General features: G+C 43.5%; 1 protein-coding gene across 4 annotated transcripts in view; it reads right to left on the bottom strand.

Annotated features, from left to right (window-relative positions):
* The window catches only part of AKAP9 (A-kinase anchoring protein 9), a 3,155,794-nt gene that overhangs the window by 2,264,778 nt on the left and 875,117 nt on the right, over positions 1-15,899 (bottom strand). For all 4 annotated transcript variants that reach the window (XM_044067665.1, XM_044067666.1, XM_044067667.1 and 1 more), the window contains one exon: positions 9,149-9,228. In XM_044067665.1, the coding sequence (XP_043923600.1) occupies positions 9,149-9,228 (80 nt within the window). The remainder of the gene's footprint in view (positions 1-9,148; positions 9,229-15,899) is intronic.

The raw sequence follows: 15,899 nt of genomic DNA, 5'->3' as shown, positions 1-15,899 counted from the left end.
ACAAACAATTGCTCAGTTTTCCTGAAAGCTTTTGTTTTGTCCAAGTAGAAACGTAACTGTCTGTGTATGTCCAATGAATGCAGAAGTCTCTTCCCTTTATTCTGGGGATTTGGATAAAAAGTTGGCAAGTGAATAGTTTGGTTAAGAGCCACACTGGATACCACTTTTGGCATAAATGAAGGGTTTGTTCTTAAAGAAACCCTTTCTTGGTGAAAAATGATGAAAGGCTCCACTGCCATTAGTGCCTGTAACTCTGAGACTCTTCGTGCTGAGGTTATTGCCAGAAGCAGAGCAGTTTTCCATGACACATATTTTAATTCTGCTGAATTGGCTGGCTCAAAAGGAGGTAAAGTTAGTTTTTCCAAGACAAAATTGAGGTCCCAAGTTGGTGTTGGTGCTCTCCGGGGCGGTCTTATGTTTTTAGTCCCTCTGAGGTACTGTTTTAGCAATGGATGAGAGAAAATAGGAGGATCTGTGTTGTAATGAGCCGAGATGGCAGAGGCGTGGATCTTAATGGATGAAAAGGATAGGCCTTTGTCCAGCATCTCAGTTAAGTATTGTAATATCTGAGGAATATTTGGGACAAGAGGGTCAAAACTTTGAGCCTCGTCCCAGGCACATAATCTCTTCCACTTTTCTGAATAGGATTTCCTGGTGCTAGGCCTCCTGGCTTCCAAAATGACATCCATAACAGCTTTAGAGGGGGGTGTTGTCTGCTTGACTAAGGAATCTGCCATGCAGCCAGGTTTAAGGTTTTGAGCTGGCTGTGCAGGATCTGATTGTTTTGTTGAGTCAGAAGATGCGGAATTTGAGGTAAAATCCTTGGTGGGCCTTGAGCTAAGTTCTTTAAGATTGGGTACCAGTGCTGGCGTGGCCAGTCTGGGGCAATCAGGATCATTTTTGGCTTTTCTTGTCTGGCTGTGGTGGGAAGACATAAACTTTTAGGCTTTTCCAGCTGAACGAAAGAGCATCCACTTTCCATGCTTGTGTGTGGTAAGTTCTTGTGCAGAATTTCTGTAATTGGCAATTCATTGGAGAGGCAAAAAGATCTATGTCTGGGCTCCCCCATTTTTGTGTTATCATGCTGAATACTTGTGGATTTAATTTCCACTCGTGAGGATCCATGATGTTTCTGCTTAAGTCGTCTGCCAGAGTATTTTTCTTTCCTGGCAGGAATTGTGCTTGCAGATGAACTTGATAGGTTAGAGCTGTGTTCCACAAGGTCAAGGCTTGTCTGCAGAGGGGATAAAAATGAGTGCCCCTTGCTTGTTTATGTACCACAAAACTGTGGTGTTGTCTGTCTTTCTTTAGTAATAATTGTCCTGGATGCAGAAGGTCCTTGAAAGCTGTTAGGGCATTTTGTACAGCTAGCATCTCTTTTTGATTGATGTGAAGATGCATTTGATCTGTGGTCCATTTGCCCTGAATGCATTTTCCTGCCATGTGTGCTCCCCAGGCGTAATCCGAAGCATCTGTTGTTAGTGTTTGCCTGGCTGTGGGTAGAGTGAAAGGCTGTCCCTTGTTGAGGTGACATGCCTGTGCCCACCATCGAAACTCCTGTTGTAGGCAGGGAATAAGTGATATTACTGCTTCCAAACTGTGACAGTGTTGTGTCAAAACACTTTTTAGGTACCATTGTAATTTCCTCATATGCAGTCTGGCATATGGAATTAGTAGTATGCAGGATGCCATGAACCCCAAGGCCTGCAGAATTTTTCTTGCAGGAAGTTGGGTCTTTGTTGCCATCAATTGAAAGTACTGAGTCAGTTGTCCTTGCTTGTCTGGTGTGAGATAAGCAATCTGGGCCGTTGTATTTAAGCTGGCACCCAGGAATATAATCTGTTGTGAGGGCACTAGTTTTGACTTCTTTTCGTTTACTGTGTACCCTAGGCAAATTAGCAATCTTTTTACAAACGCCAGATGCTGTAGAAGAATGTCTTTGCTCTCTGCTTGAATGAGGCAGTCGTCCAAGTATGGATATATTTGAATTCCTTTTTGTCTGCAAAATGCAATTACTGGTGCCAGGCATTTTGTGAAGACCCTGGGTGCAGTAGATAAGCCAAAGGGCAGTGCAGAGAATTGGTAATGCATTGAACCAGCAATGAATCTGAGGTATCGTCTGCAATTTTGTCTGATAGGGACATGCAGGTATGCCTCTTTGAGGTCCAAAGTAACAAGCCAAGCCTTCTTGCCCAGCATGGGAAGAAGTTGCTGTAGTGCCAACATTTTGAATTTTGGAACATCCAGGTAAGTATTTAGAGTAGAAAGGTCCAGTATGGGTCTCCAGGCTTTGTCCTTTCTGGGGACCAGGAAATGTCTTGAGTAAAATCCTTGTCCTTGTTCCTGTTGTGGCACTTTTTGAATAGCTCTCATGTCCATGAGGGCTGTAATTTGTTTTTGTGCCTCTGCCCATTGATTTTGTGGCAGGTCTGACATTCCTTTTAGCCTTGGTAGAGTGTGAAAGTGGAACCTGTAACCTTGAGACACAATATTCAGAACCCATTTGTCTTGGGTGATTATATGCCAATTTTGTGAAAAAAGTGCTAATTTTCCCCCTAAAGGAGCTGCCAAAAGGTAAGTACTTGGCATTTGAAGGGGGAAGTCATTGGGGCTGTTTCCTATAAGGTTGTGACTTGTCTTCCCCTCCTTTTGGGGTTGAAGCACCCCACTGTCGTGGTCTGTAAGGGCCTTGGGGCTGAGATCTGCCTCTTTGTGGTCTGTCTGACACTGGGAAGGACCAATTTGTTGAAGGCCAATTTCTGCTAAATCGAGGTGGCTGTACCTGTAAGAAATCCTTCACTGTTTGCATAGATTTTGCCTTATCCTCCATTTTCTTTAATACCTCTTCTGCCTTAACACCAAATAAAATATCCTGCTGCAAAGGAGCATCCAATAATTTTGCCTTAACATGATCAGGTAAACCTTGTTCTTTTAACCAAACATGCCTTCGAATCACAAATCCTGTAACTGCTGCTCTACAAGAAGCCTCTAATGAATCAAAACCACATTGCAAAGTATGTTCTCCCACTTGTTCAGCTGCATGCAATAAATCCTGTATTTCCTTATAGTCAGGATGTTCTGAACTTGTAAGCATTTTCTGTTTTAACAGAGACATTAAATATTGTTGGTATTTAAGCATGTGAAACTGACAATTTAAAGCCCTAACTGCTAAAGTTGCAGAAGTGTAAACTTTCTTCCCCCACCTGTCTAATGCTCTAGAATCCCTGTCAGAGGGGACTGGATTTTTAGCTGTGGAAGCCTTTATACCTTTGGGACCCTGGGAAATAGTTTCTGGGTCAGCAACAGGGTTTTTATAAAGAAATTTGTGAGAGCCAGGGACTCTGTAGTACCTGTCTGGCTTGACTGGAGCAGGGGGCAAAGAATCAGGATTTAAACTGGATTCAGAGAACACAGCATCCACAATATCTAACAGTGGTGGAATAGCAAGGGGCCTGTGCTGAGACAATAAAAGAAAGTCTCTGAGCCTTTTCTTGGATTCTGAGTAATCCCGGCTCTCCCAATGGAAATGGTCCCTCATGGTATGTAAGGTTTCCCCAAAAGAGTAATCCTCAGAAGGAGAGGCTGAAGGAACTGATTCTTCAGCATCAGAGTCCTCATAGGGGGGTAAAGAGTATCCCTGGTCTGAAGAGGAATCAGAAGAAATGGAAACCTGGTCAGAGGAATCATAGTCTGTATCCTGCCTAGGCCTTTTATCAGGAGGGGGATGGGAACCCCTTATCAGAGTAATTAAGTCTTCGGCCATTTTGAGCATCTGTTTATTAGGCATGGAGGCCTGTCCAGGTGAAAGCTGTACTTGCTTCTTTGTCTTTAATGGAGTTTTGGACTTGGCTGTAATTTTGATGGTAAGCTGTGAAGGTCTGTAAACACCCTCAGAAGCCGATGCCTGCACAGCAGCTCCGGACCCATCTGAGGGGTTAGTTTCCGTAGGCCCAATACCTTCAGTTTCCAGAGGCCTAGACATCTCCACGTGGGAGTCGGAGGTGGCCTGTGACTCTGTGGTAGCGGGTGTCAGGGGCTGCGAAAGCGCCTCACTGAGAACCGGCGAACGGCCTAGAAGAGGCTTCATCGTCAGTTTTGGGCCTCGGATGCCTGTCCTTATCCTTGTCTTTGTGTTTTTTGTGTATTCCAGTCGTCGGTTGTTCCGACGGCATGGTATAATTGAATCTTCGGCCAAAGTAATGGCGAGCAAAGTCAAACCGAAGTTTAATAGTGCGCTTGTTAAATCTAGCACAAAACCGACAACTAGTGATGTCGTGGTCTGGGCCTAGGCATGGAATACAGTAAGAATGGAAATCTTTATGAGGTATTTGCTTCCCACAAGAAATACAATTATTAACTTTTAGTGACATCAGTCTGAGGCAAGAAAAAGTTTCCCCAATGGGGTACTTAGCTTTAATGAAGACTTCGGTTCTGAAATTCAAATTGAAAATCTCAGGAGTCGGCCGACCGGCACATGCGAACTGCTTTTGCTTCGGGCACCACGCGGCAAGAAAGACTGAAGAAAATGGCGTCGGCTGCATCTTATATACCCCTGGCGCACTGACGTCAGGGAAGAAGCGACAGCAACCGATGCCGGACCTAGACATTGGAACTCTGGCTGACTGCGGGACCGCCTGACGGCAGGAAACCCAAGTGTAATGACTGCAGCAGTGAAACACGATGAACATGTGTGTGAGATAGAGTGTTTGGAGGTTGCCAATGTCCTTGTTAATGAGGTACATAATAATCCGTTCCATGGCCTTGCAGATCAGGCTAGTTAGGCTGATGAGTCTATAATTTCCCGGATCAGTGGACGCTCCACCTTTGTGTAAAGGGATGACAATGGCTGTCCTGCACTCAGCTGGGACAAAACTGGTACTCAGGCTTTGGTTGAATAGGGTGCCTGATGGTGCTGCAAGTTCCTGTAGGATGCAGCCTGGGATGTTATCAGGTCCCATGGAGGCTGCATTTTTTGCCTTTGAAAAAGCAGTGATGACCTGATCCCTAGATATAAGGGAAGGGGGCAGGTAATTGGAATGTCCTGATTTACTGATGGGGGGGCGGGGGCAGAGAGGTGAAATTTTCACTGAATCTGTCAGCCAGCAACCAATACAATTCTATCATAGTCCATGTGGTGTAAATGACTTAAGACATACCTCACTGGACTATATGAAAACAGAGATAATGCCTCTCTCCAAATGTGTGTTACAGACAAGTATGAGCCTTGTACTGAGCAGCATTCTAGCCACACCAAGTATGATGCCACAGTATGAACATAAAATGATTGATTTTTAAAACTGGCTTAGTTTCTGGTGCCACTCTAGGGGAATCCAGTATCTGTCAGCATGGGAAGACAATGTCAAAATACCACATTGCTTTGCTAAGGATGGGTTCCCACTTGTCCTCCCTAGCCTTTTGGATAGTGGCTAAAACTTTATCCACCTCTTAGAGCCTTTTTAGGCAATGCCAAAAAAAGAAAACTACCAACATACTGAAAATGTCTGCAAGCAACCCACAGACTAGAGTAAAAGGTAAAGGTGTCTTGAACTACATTAGCAACAAACACACCTCCAGGTTGGTTAAACAGGATGATACCGGGAGCTCATCCACAAGCAAGTCACCCCTGATAAATTGTCTCACCATACCATGGCTAGCTACATGTCACTATCTATGTCCCTAGAGTCTCACAACTCTTACCTAAACCTACAAGTCATTATCCAAACAAACACCCTATTCATGGGTGACTTTAACTACCCCTCTATAGATTGGGAAATGTACTATGCCTCAGAATCACAAGCACAATGCTTCAGGGACCTTATTAATACAAACACCCTAGAACAGATAGTGCATGCGCCAAACAAAGGATCAAGCATAGTGGATCTTGAACTCACCAACATGGGAGAGCACTGCACTCCCTCCCCCTCTCCAGGTCATATCCTCACTACTGAGGTCAGATCACAAAGCTATCTACTTTGAAGTTAAAATCAAGCCAGAAAACTCAGCTAAACGAGTAACAGGAACTATTCTAAGGCAAACTACATCCTATTAAGTGACAGTTTGTCAAAATTCAAGGATCTTCTTAACCCTGAGTCCACAGCCACCTATGCAGAATTTCTCATTATACAAACATGTGAATGTCTGCACAGAGGCTGTCCTACCTAGCAGAAATAAACTCAAAACAAACTCCACTGGTAAAATCCTCACCTGGTATATAAAAAAGCAGAAAACGTATGGCGAAAATCAAGAAGAGCGACTCCTTTACAGGCAAGTGCTCTCTTATCCAACTAAATGAGAAACTCATCCAGAACCTGAAAGGCAACATACAGCAGTTTGCTGAACTGGTGGTGAAAGGTACTACCTTCACCCAACAGGGTGACAAAGCAAATCTACTGGCTGACAAATTTAGCTCAAACTTCACTCCCCACACCCCACCCTCAAATCCACCAGGTAAACTCCCTTCCAACAAATTTCCCCCAATTATTAGCACGGTCCAGATGCTGGTGGCATATGCTAAAGTCAAGAATCCCACCTCCATGGGGCCTGACAACCTTTCCTGACAACCTTTCCAGTCACCTCCTGTACAGTCTAAAACAAGACCTATCCAGGACCACTTGAGACACTATTAAACTACAGCCTTGAAACTGGCTATGTTCCAAATGAATGACGGGCCATAACAGTCATTTTCCTCCATAAGTGTGGACCATCAACCGACCCAGGGAACTACAAACCCCTCAGTCTAACAAGTCTAATATGCAAAGCCATAGAATGAATTATCATGGAAATGATAAACAAGGACAATAGCAACCTGCAGACAATGGACCCATCCCAGTCTGACTTTGCTAAATGAAGGTCATGCCTGCTTAACCTGGTTATTTTTTTGAGAGGATCACCAGGGCAATGGATGAGGGTAAAAGAGTGCATACTGCTTGTCTGTCATAGCCAAGGCATTTGAAACAATACCCTAACTCAAGCATTGTTGACAAGCTCTCTGAGCTATGCATAAATCCTTTCATAACTTGCTGGACTGCAGGCTGGGTCAGGACACAAGAAGTTAGGATTGGTGAGACCACATCCACCAAGAGACCAGTCACCAGCAGAGTACCTCATGCTGGGCCCGCTCCTGTTTGACATTTACTTCTTGGAGGTTAAGGCTAATAGTTCAAGGCCTCTGGTTCACCAAGTTCACAGATGACTGTAAACTGGGTGCTACTAGATATAAGTTCACAGATGACTGTAAATTGGGTGCTACTAGATAGAAGTTTACAGATGACTGTAAACTGGGTGCTACTAGATACAATTTCCCAGATAACTATAAATTGGGTGCTACTAGATACAAGTTCCCAGATGACTGTAAATTGGGTGCTACTAGATACAAGTTCACAGATGACTGTAAATTGGGTGCTACTGGATATTCCCCCAAGACACCAACATCTTGCAAGAGGGTTTAACTCAGTCAAATGACTGATGTCAAAGTCATGGCCTAAAACTCAATGATAAAAAAATGCACTACAATGTCCTTTGGGAAATTGTCAACCCAAGTTAATTACTCCATTGATACTAAGAGTCGACCCAGCAGTAAGGGATCTGGGAGTATATGTTGACAGCAATCTAGCCTTTGATCAGCCCATAGCCAGGATAGTACGAAAATCTTTCTATATCACCCAACTTATAGGTAAGGATATGGCATCCAAGCCCAAGGAAGTTACAGTATTATTCTACTCAATCCTTCTGATTTGTCATTGAATTCAATGCCCCCTTTGGCATTTAACTAACAGATACTTGTTGGAATGCCCACAAAGGTTTCTCACCAACAGAATCCAGGGCATGAACACCCTGTCTTATACCTATCACCTAAAGTCTCTGTCACTGTATTCAGTCTCCTACACCCTGCTGAGAGGGGATCATTGCCTGGCTTACAGGGCTTTCTCAGACCCCTTCCAGATGGATCTATTGCACATGCACAAAATCAAACAGCACCAGAAACACTACATCTGGGAATGTTAACTCTGTTTGTGACATAAACAGAACATGCTGGTGGGTCAGATGCATGTCCCAAAGGATCCTCACACTATGGAATAGACTTCCCAGCCATGTAAAAAAACAGTTCATCCCTAACCCTTTTCAAACAAAACCTTGACAACTCGGTGGGAAATTGCAAATTTACACCAGGTCTGGCCACCATGACCTTTACGGACAGAGATCGTTAATAAGAAAAGTTTTATCCTAAATAACACCCCCCCCTACAAATTCTTAGTTACCCCCCTAATAACATGCCCCCCCCCCCCGACAGACGCTCATGATACTCATGGTCCCAAATAGTTTAGAGTGTGCAGCTTTGCTAGGCTTGTAAGAGCACTAGTGGTTGTTACCCTAGTAGAAACCTACGAACCTATGATTACATTAATATAATACTCCTTCGGCTGGAATACTTCACAGACCTGTGTTTGATTCAGACAGTTTCAAATGTACAATATATAAATCTAGTTAAACCATCTGACTAGATGAAATTACTCAGACTGTCCTACAAAACAGGCAGTGACACTCAGTAGGACATTTTCATATCCATCAATACATAAACACACATGCATGCACCCAGCTCTTTGTCGCTGCTCTCTCACTCATTCATTCCTCTGTCATGTCAGATCACAACATTCCACATTTCCCAGTGAGGATTCCCAGTTTCTACCAGAAATGTGTGTCATGTTGTGTTACTACTTTAAGTCACCAAGGCTAGTAACACCAGCCAAGCAATGAAGAAAGAGGAAGTCATCATCCAGGCAGGAGCAGAGGGATTATTTGCATATGCCCTAATCCCAGTGGCAGCTAGTAGGGGTGGATCCAATGTTGCCACTGAACTCATGTGATTTTATGTGTGCACTCATTCCAGCTCCAGCATACGTCTCCTGGAGTATACAGCTCTGATATGTCCCTCCCCAGGCTGCTGCTGACTCCCACAGTGATGCCCAGCCTCTGCTTAGCATCAGGACAACAGCAAGACTGGCTGCATTTCTCCTCTCAAGCTGAGCCAACATTGGCTTATTACTCTTTTCTTTTAGGTACACTCAGAACTTTATCACTTTGCACCAAGGGGCTGACTCACACCCTGTGAGTCTTAATAGGTTAAGTGTATAAAATAAATTCACAGTACCTGAACAATTACAGAACTTTCTTCCAAGACCATCTTGCGTAGTTCTTTTATTAGTACATGGGGAGTCTTCTCTTTGATACCTGAAGAAAAAAGTAATATATATATATATACACATACATATATATTGTCATAACACAAATATTTATGTACACTAAATACACAACACAATGGCTGCAACCCTAAATTTTAGTTTATATAGCTGACCACTCATATAGATTCTTTTAACTAGAATTCAGTAACTACAAGCAGGACTTCAGCACAGAATGTATTCTAACAGATCTCAAGGGGAACAGAATGCTGCAAGTGGAGATATTCCATGTTGCAGAAAGTGCAGTTGTACCTTATTATAATAGCAGTAGTGATCTGCTCTGAGAGAATGCACATAACCAGGAGGGTCAAGACTGTGTTAAGATTAGCACTGCTAGTCTGCAAAGGGGGAAAGACCTGGTTCCCCCTCTTTACGTACCACATCACTGTGGTGTTGTCTGTGATTACTAGTGGAGGGAAAAAGGTGGTCTACGGATTTGAGAGTATTTACTAAGCCATCATTTCTTTGACATTTATATGCTTTGACTTGTCCAGTTTGTTCCACAGACCTTAAATTTGATACCTTTAAATACAGCTTTCCAAGCAAAGTTTGTGGCATCTGTGGTTACAAAATGAGTAGAAACTGGAAAGAAAAAGGAGTGATTTAGGTTGACAGATAACAAACCTCGGTACTGGGATTTGAAAAGACAGGAAGTGCTGACGATGGGTTCAGAGTGATTTGATGAACCACTGATTCTTCCTCGTATATAGACAAAGCAATCACGAGAACTGTAGATCCGCGGTAGTGGTGCTGCGGTAGCGTTGTCGGCTCACAGCAAGACGTTGTCCCGTTCGATTCTCAGCTAGAGCGTCTTCTGTGCGGAGGCATGCGTGAATGAGCGTGCCTTTGTTGAAGGTTGTGCGTCACAGCTGGTAACTCGGCACATAAAAATCCACTACCAAACATTTGTGGACCGGAGTTCCGCTGTGGCGACCCCTAACCGGGATAAGCCGAAAGACACAACAATCACGAGAACTGTAGAGGTCATGAATCCCAGAATCCAGAGATATTCTCTGGCAGATGTCAGACTCTGATTGGAAAATGCCAGAAACTGTTCCTAACATTCCACTTTGTCACGAGGGAGAAAATACAACATGAGAGATGTAACAAGAAGATATCCCAGAAACACTATCCTGTGAGACTAAATAAGAGATGATTTCTCTATGTTCACCCATGTTACTTATGAACCTGAAATCTCAGAGTGAGAAAAAAGGTATTTTACACAAGACAGAAATATTGACACCTTGTAAAAGAATCTGAAAATGTCAGTTGCCGAGATATGGAAAAAACGTGAATGTCCTGCAATCTGTAATGGGCTATTACAGCAGCCAGATATTTGTGAAGATTCTTGGAGCTGTTATCAACCCAAAGGGCAAAACAGATAAATGAGAATGCAAACTAGACATCAAAAATGTAAAAACTGTCTCAAATCTTTGAGATCTGGAATGGAGTAAATATCTTTAAAAATCCAGTTACTAGAAAACAAAAGTGGAATGAGAGGTAACAGTCTGTAGAAACAGCATTTTGAATTTTGGGATTCTGATGTGAAGCTTTAGAAAAGAAAGTTCTACGACAGCTCTCCAAGTTCCCACTTTCTTTCGCAACAGAATCATTCCTGAGTAGCCCTTCCCCTATTTGATCAGGGGAACAGGTTCTAACATACCCTAAGTTAGCATTTGATCTATGACAGAGGAAACAAGGAAGTTTGATTGGAAGGATGCAGATGAATCCCTTGAAAAGGAGGATGGGGGACCCACTACCAGTTGCAACTTTTTCGACTGATTCACAGAACGCAAGAGTCTGAGATTATCCATTGCCACGGAGAGAAATGAAGTTGAAAACACTGGAAAAGCTTTCTTGGAATGCCAAGGTGGGGAGTGGGAAAATCACAATGAGGCATACAGTCAGTCTAATTTTTAGATTGCCCTTTCTTCTGGGAGATCCTCACTTCTTTTTAGAACATCCCCTGCCATTGCTTTCTGAAACTGAGTTTGTGCCTTGCTGGTACTATTTATTCAGTTTCCTATAAAAGGATCTTGATCTGGAAGGAAAGTTGGAACAATCAAAGTAGCACATTTAAATTACCTTCCCCTTTCATCATTTTTTTTAAGACCACAGCAGAGGAGGGGCAAATAATACCAATTTATCCAGGGGGCATTCAGGAGCTTAGCTTTTGAGATCTTCTGGTAAATTCTGGGAACATAGTCAGGCAAATCTCATAATTAACTCAGTCGCAGCTGCTCTAGAAACAGCTTCAGTAGTGTCATAAGAACATTTTACAGAGGTCTTGGTTACCTGACACAAAGCACAGTTAGCATAATTGTAAAGGTCTTTGCCTCTCATACAAAAAGTACAAAGTTTGATACTGATCTCCAGCATTGCCTGAATGGAGTTTGCAAGTACTCCCTGTTTCTCTGTGGGGTACTTCTCAAAACCATGCCGGGTGTTTCCACCTCAGACTCACCCATTGTGGACACCACCACAAACTCTAAAGGTTGACCTATGGAGGGGATTTGTATAGACAAACTGCTTTGGGGCATCAACTGTGCTGTGCAATATCCTCAAAATAAGACAGAAAGGATCACAGACTGCATACTGTCAGGGTTAGCCACCTGACAGTGTAAAAACTAGCTCAAGATTGGCTCAAGGTTATTCAGTCAAGTTGACTACTGTCAACAAAAATGGGCATTTGCTGGTGATAAGTGGGTTGAGTACCTGGCCTACTATGCCAAGGACCCATGCAAATGGTGTATGTGCCCCTATTGGTAGTGTATGTCCAACATAATGCAAAACCAGCCCCACGTCAATAAGTAATGACTGGCCAGTGTCCAGCTGCCCAGCTGGATGGAAAACCAATCAACATGAACTAAGAAGCACTACACTCAATGTAGGTTCACTGACAGGATGGAGCTTGGAAGTGGATGATATGAGGGTAAGCAGGAGGCTGGACATCCTATGTATCCAAGAGACTAGATGGAAGGGCAGTGCATCGGGATCCAGAGCCACTATAATAACAATGATTTTTAAATTCATATAAAGTATGAATGATTTGTGGGAAGAATTCATTTAACATCTATGCCCCTTGCATAAATCTAAATAATAAAATGGGTTTAGTCAAAGCTAGCAGTGAACATCTACCATAACACCATCAGCTGTTATCATAAATTGAATCCAACACCTTGTCCAGAAGAGTGTTCTTAATTAAAATGATGATGATAGTTACCCAAGAAACAGAAGATATTAAAGAATTAAGAGATATCTTAGTCTCTAAAGAAGGAAGGTGAGCAAAAATCTTTCTCATATCGTCAAATGAAGCCAGCAAAAATGTAGACATGCAAGACTGACAAATTCACTACTCTGATGGCTAATGCAGTAGTAGTATAAACTTTCTCCTCAAACCAATCAAAGGTTTTTCCATCGTTGTCAGAAGGAAAGTACAGTTGTCTACACTTACCATAAATGTAGATGTTTGAGTGTATTCACTGTTGCAGTCATCACATTTGGGTTATCTGCCTGCAGGTAGCCCTCAGCCGGCCTGAATACCAGAGTCGTGGATTCCTGAGTCAGATGCTGTCTCTTCTTCCATGACGTCAGGTCGTCAGGGGTATAAAACATGCAGCCAACGCCATTACATCAGTTTTTCTTGCCACAGATGTCAGGTGCCCCCACAATGGGAAGCAATTATATGTTATGGTACACCTCCATCAAAAAGCAAATACACCAGAAAGCGTAAAGACACCAAAAAAAGAAGGAAAGGTAGAGCCAAGAGAAGTCAGGAGGCTGGAGGGAGGGTAACCAGGACTGCAACAGTGAATACACTCGAACATCTACATTTATGGTAAGTGTACACAACTGTACCATGTTGTTCACGTTTCACTGTTGCAGTCATCACCTTTGGGTTGATTCCCAAAGCTAAGGAAGGGAGGAGGAAGTTAGAGAGCATTAGGGCCAGCTATTAAGCCCTGCAAGACTGCAGTGGAAAAACCAGCTCTGGATTTATAAAAAATAGGCATGTGGTAAATGCTTGGTGAAGGTATGTACAGAGCTCCAGGTAGCAGCTTCTAGGATGTCCCTGGTAGGGACTCCTCTGAGAAAGGCTGTAGAGGTAGATGCAGCCCTGGTGGAATGTGATCTTATCCCCCGTGGGGTAGGTTTTTTATGGTGCTTACAGCAGAAATGAATGCAACGGGCTATTCATTTAGAAATGGTTTGCTTTGAAATGGCCTTCCCCTCTGCCCCTGCAGAAAAGTCAACTAGCGGCTGTTCAGATTTTCTGAGAGGCTTAGTCCTGTCCATATAAAATCTAAGTTGTCTGTGTACATCCAGAGAATACAGTATTCGTTCCCTTTTGTTTTGTGAATTAGGAAAAAAAGTAGGCAAATGAATGGACTGATTTAGGGCCACACTAGACACCACCTTGGGCATAAAGGAAGGACTGGTCCTGAGGGAAACCCTGTCTGCATGAAAGATAATGAAGGGTTCTACTGCCATAAGGGCTTGTAATTCAGACACTCTTCTTACTGAAGTGATGGCTAAAAGGAAGGCTGTTTTCCAAGAAAGGAATTTCAACTCTGCAGTTGCAGCTGGCTCAAAGGGAGGGAAAGTGAGCTTTTCCAATAAAAAAATTAAGGTCCCAGGCTGGAGTAGGGGCTCTCCTGGGGGGTCTTAAATTTTTGGCCCCTCTAAGGAATTGCTTTAGCAGGGGGTGAGAAAAGAGGAGTGGCTCAGTATTATAATGTGCTGAAATGGCAGTGGCATGAATTTTAATTGACAAGAAGGATAGGCCCTTGTGCAGCATTTCTGTTAAGTACTTAAGAATATGAGGTAAGCTGAGCACCGTTGTGCCCATCCCCTTGAGTCTGGCTCCAGGAACAGTATCTTTTCCACTTTTCAGCATAGAATTTTCTAGTACTAGACCTCCTTGCCTCCAGAATGACATCTAGCACCTGCTTACTGAGGGATGCTATTGGAGAGCTGAAGGAATTAGCCAGGCTGCAAGGTACAGGGTTTGAAGCTGAGGGTGCAGAATCTAGCCCGCCTGCTGGGACAGCAGGGAAGGGGTCTGTCTGAGGCAGGTGCCATGGTTCCAGTAGTGTCATAGTGCGCAAGAGGGGGTACCAGTACTGGCGTGGCCAGTCTGGTGCAATCAGTATTGCCCTTGACTTGTCCTATTTGATCTTTTGCAGAACCTTTGAGAGGAGAGGCAGAGGAGGAAAGGCATAAATAGAGAGGCTTTCCCAGGTAAAGGACAAGGCATTCACTTTCCGGGCTTGACTGTGGGAAGTCCTTGTGCAGAATTTGTCCAATTGGTAGTTCTGAGGGGAGGCAAACAGGCGTATCTCTGGAGTCCCTCATTTGTTCCTCAAGAGGTTGAATATTTTTGGTTCCAGTTTCCATTTGTGTGGGTCCATGAGATTTCTGCTTAGGTCGTCTGCCAGTGAATTTAGCTTGACTGGCAGGAATTGAGCTTGCAGGTGCACTTGGTAGCTCAAGGCTGTGTTCCACAGAACCATGGCTAGTCTGAAGACAGGGTACGAGTGGGTTCCTCCCTGCTTGTTTATGTACCACATAACTGTGATATTGTCTGTATTTACCAATAACTGTCTTGGAAGAATGCGGTCTTTGAAGGCTGTCAGGGAATTTTGTACAGCTAACATTTCTTCTTGGTTGATATGCAGGTGCATCTGTCTCGGGTTCCATTTCCCTGAATGCACTGCCCTGCCAAGTGAACCCCCCATGCATAGTCTGATGCGTCTGTTGTTAGGGTTTGGGCAGCAGGGGGTAGAGTGAAAGGGAGTCCCTTTTTGTGGTAGCAGGCCTCTGCCCACCAAAGGAACTCTATCTTAACACAAGGAATGATAGGAATAATTGATTCCAGGTCCTGAGAATGTTGACACCATAGGCTTTTTAGATACCACTGTAGTTTCCTCATATGCAGTCTTGCATATGGAATTAGTAAAATGCAAGAGGCCATGAACCCCAGGGCTTGCAGAATTTTCCTTACAGATAGCTGGGGTTTTGTGGCCAATAGTTTGAAGTAGGTTGTCAAGTAAACTTGTTTCTCTGGAGTGAGGAATGCCATCTGGGAAGTTGTGTTCAAGCTTGCTCCCAGGAATACAATCTGTTGGCAGGGTACTAGGTGAGATTTCTTTTCGTTTACTGTGTAGCCCAGAGAGGTTAGAATTTCTTTATGAATGCCAGATGTTTTAATAGCAAGTCCTGGCTTTCTGCCCGAATCAGACAATCACCCAAGTATGGGTATATTTTAATTTTTCTCTGCCTGCAAAATGCAATGGCTGGAGCTAGACACTTTGTGAATACCCTGGGCATAGTAGATAAGCCAAAGGGAAGTGCACAGAACTGATAGTGCATGGAGCCTGTCCTGAAGCGTAGGTATTTCCTGCAAGATTCCCTTATTAGAATGTGCAGGAAGCTTCCTTTAAGGCTAAGGTTGCCAACCAGGTATCTTTGCCTAGCATAGGAAGCAGCTGTTGAAGTGTTAGCATTTTGAATTTTGGGATTACCAAAAAGGTGTTTAGAATAGAGAGGTCCAGGATAGGACGCCAGGAGCGGTCTTTTCTGGGTACCAGGAAATGTCTTGAATAAAAACCTTTTCCCTTTTCTTCTGCTGGGACAGGCTGAATAACCCTGATACTTAGAAGC

This window comes from Protopterus annectens, chromosome 3.part1, assembly GCF_019279795.1.
Source record: "Protopterus annectens isolate FY-2018-M chromosome 3.part1, PAN1.0, whole genome shotgun sequence".
Lineage (NCBI taxonomy): Eukaryota > Metazoa > Chordata > Ceratodontiformes > Protopteridae > Protopterus > Protopterus annectens.
This window is presented reverse-complemented; position numbering and strand designations above follow the sequence as displayed.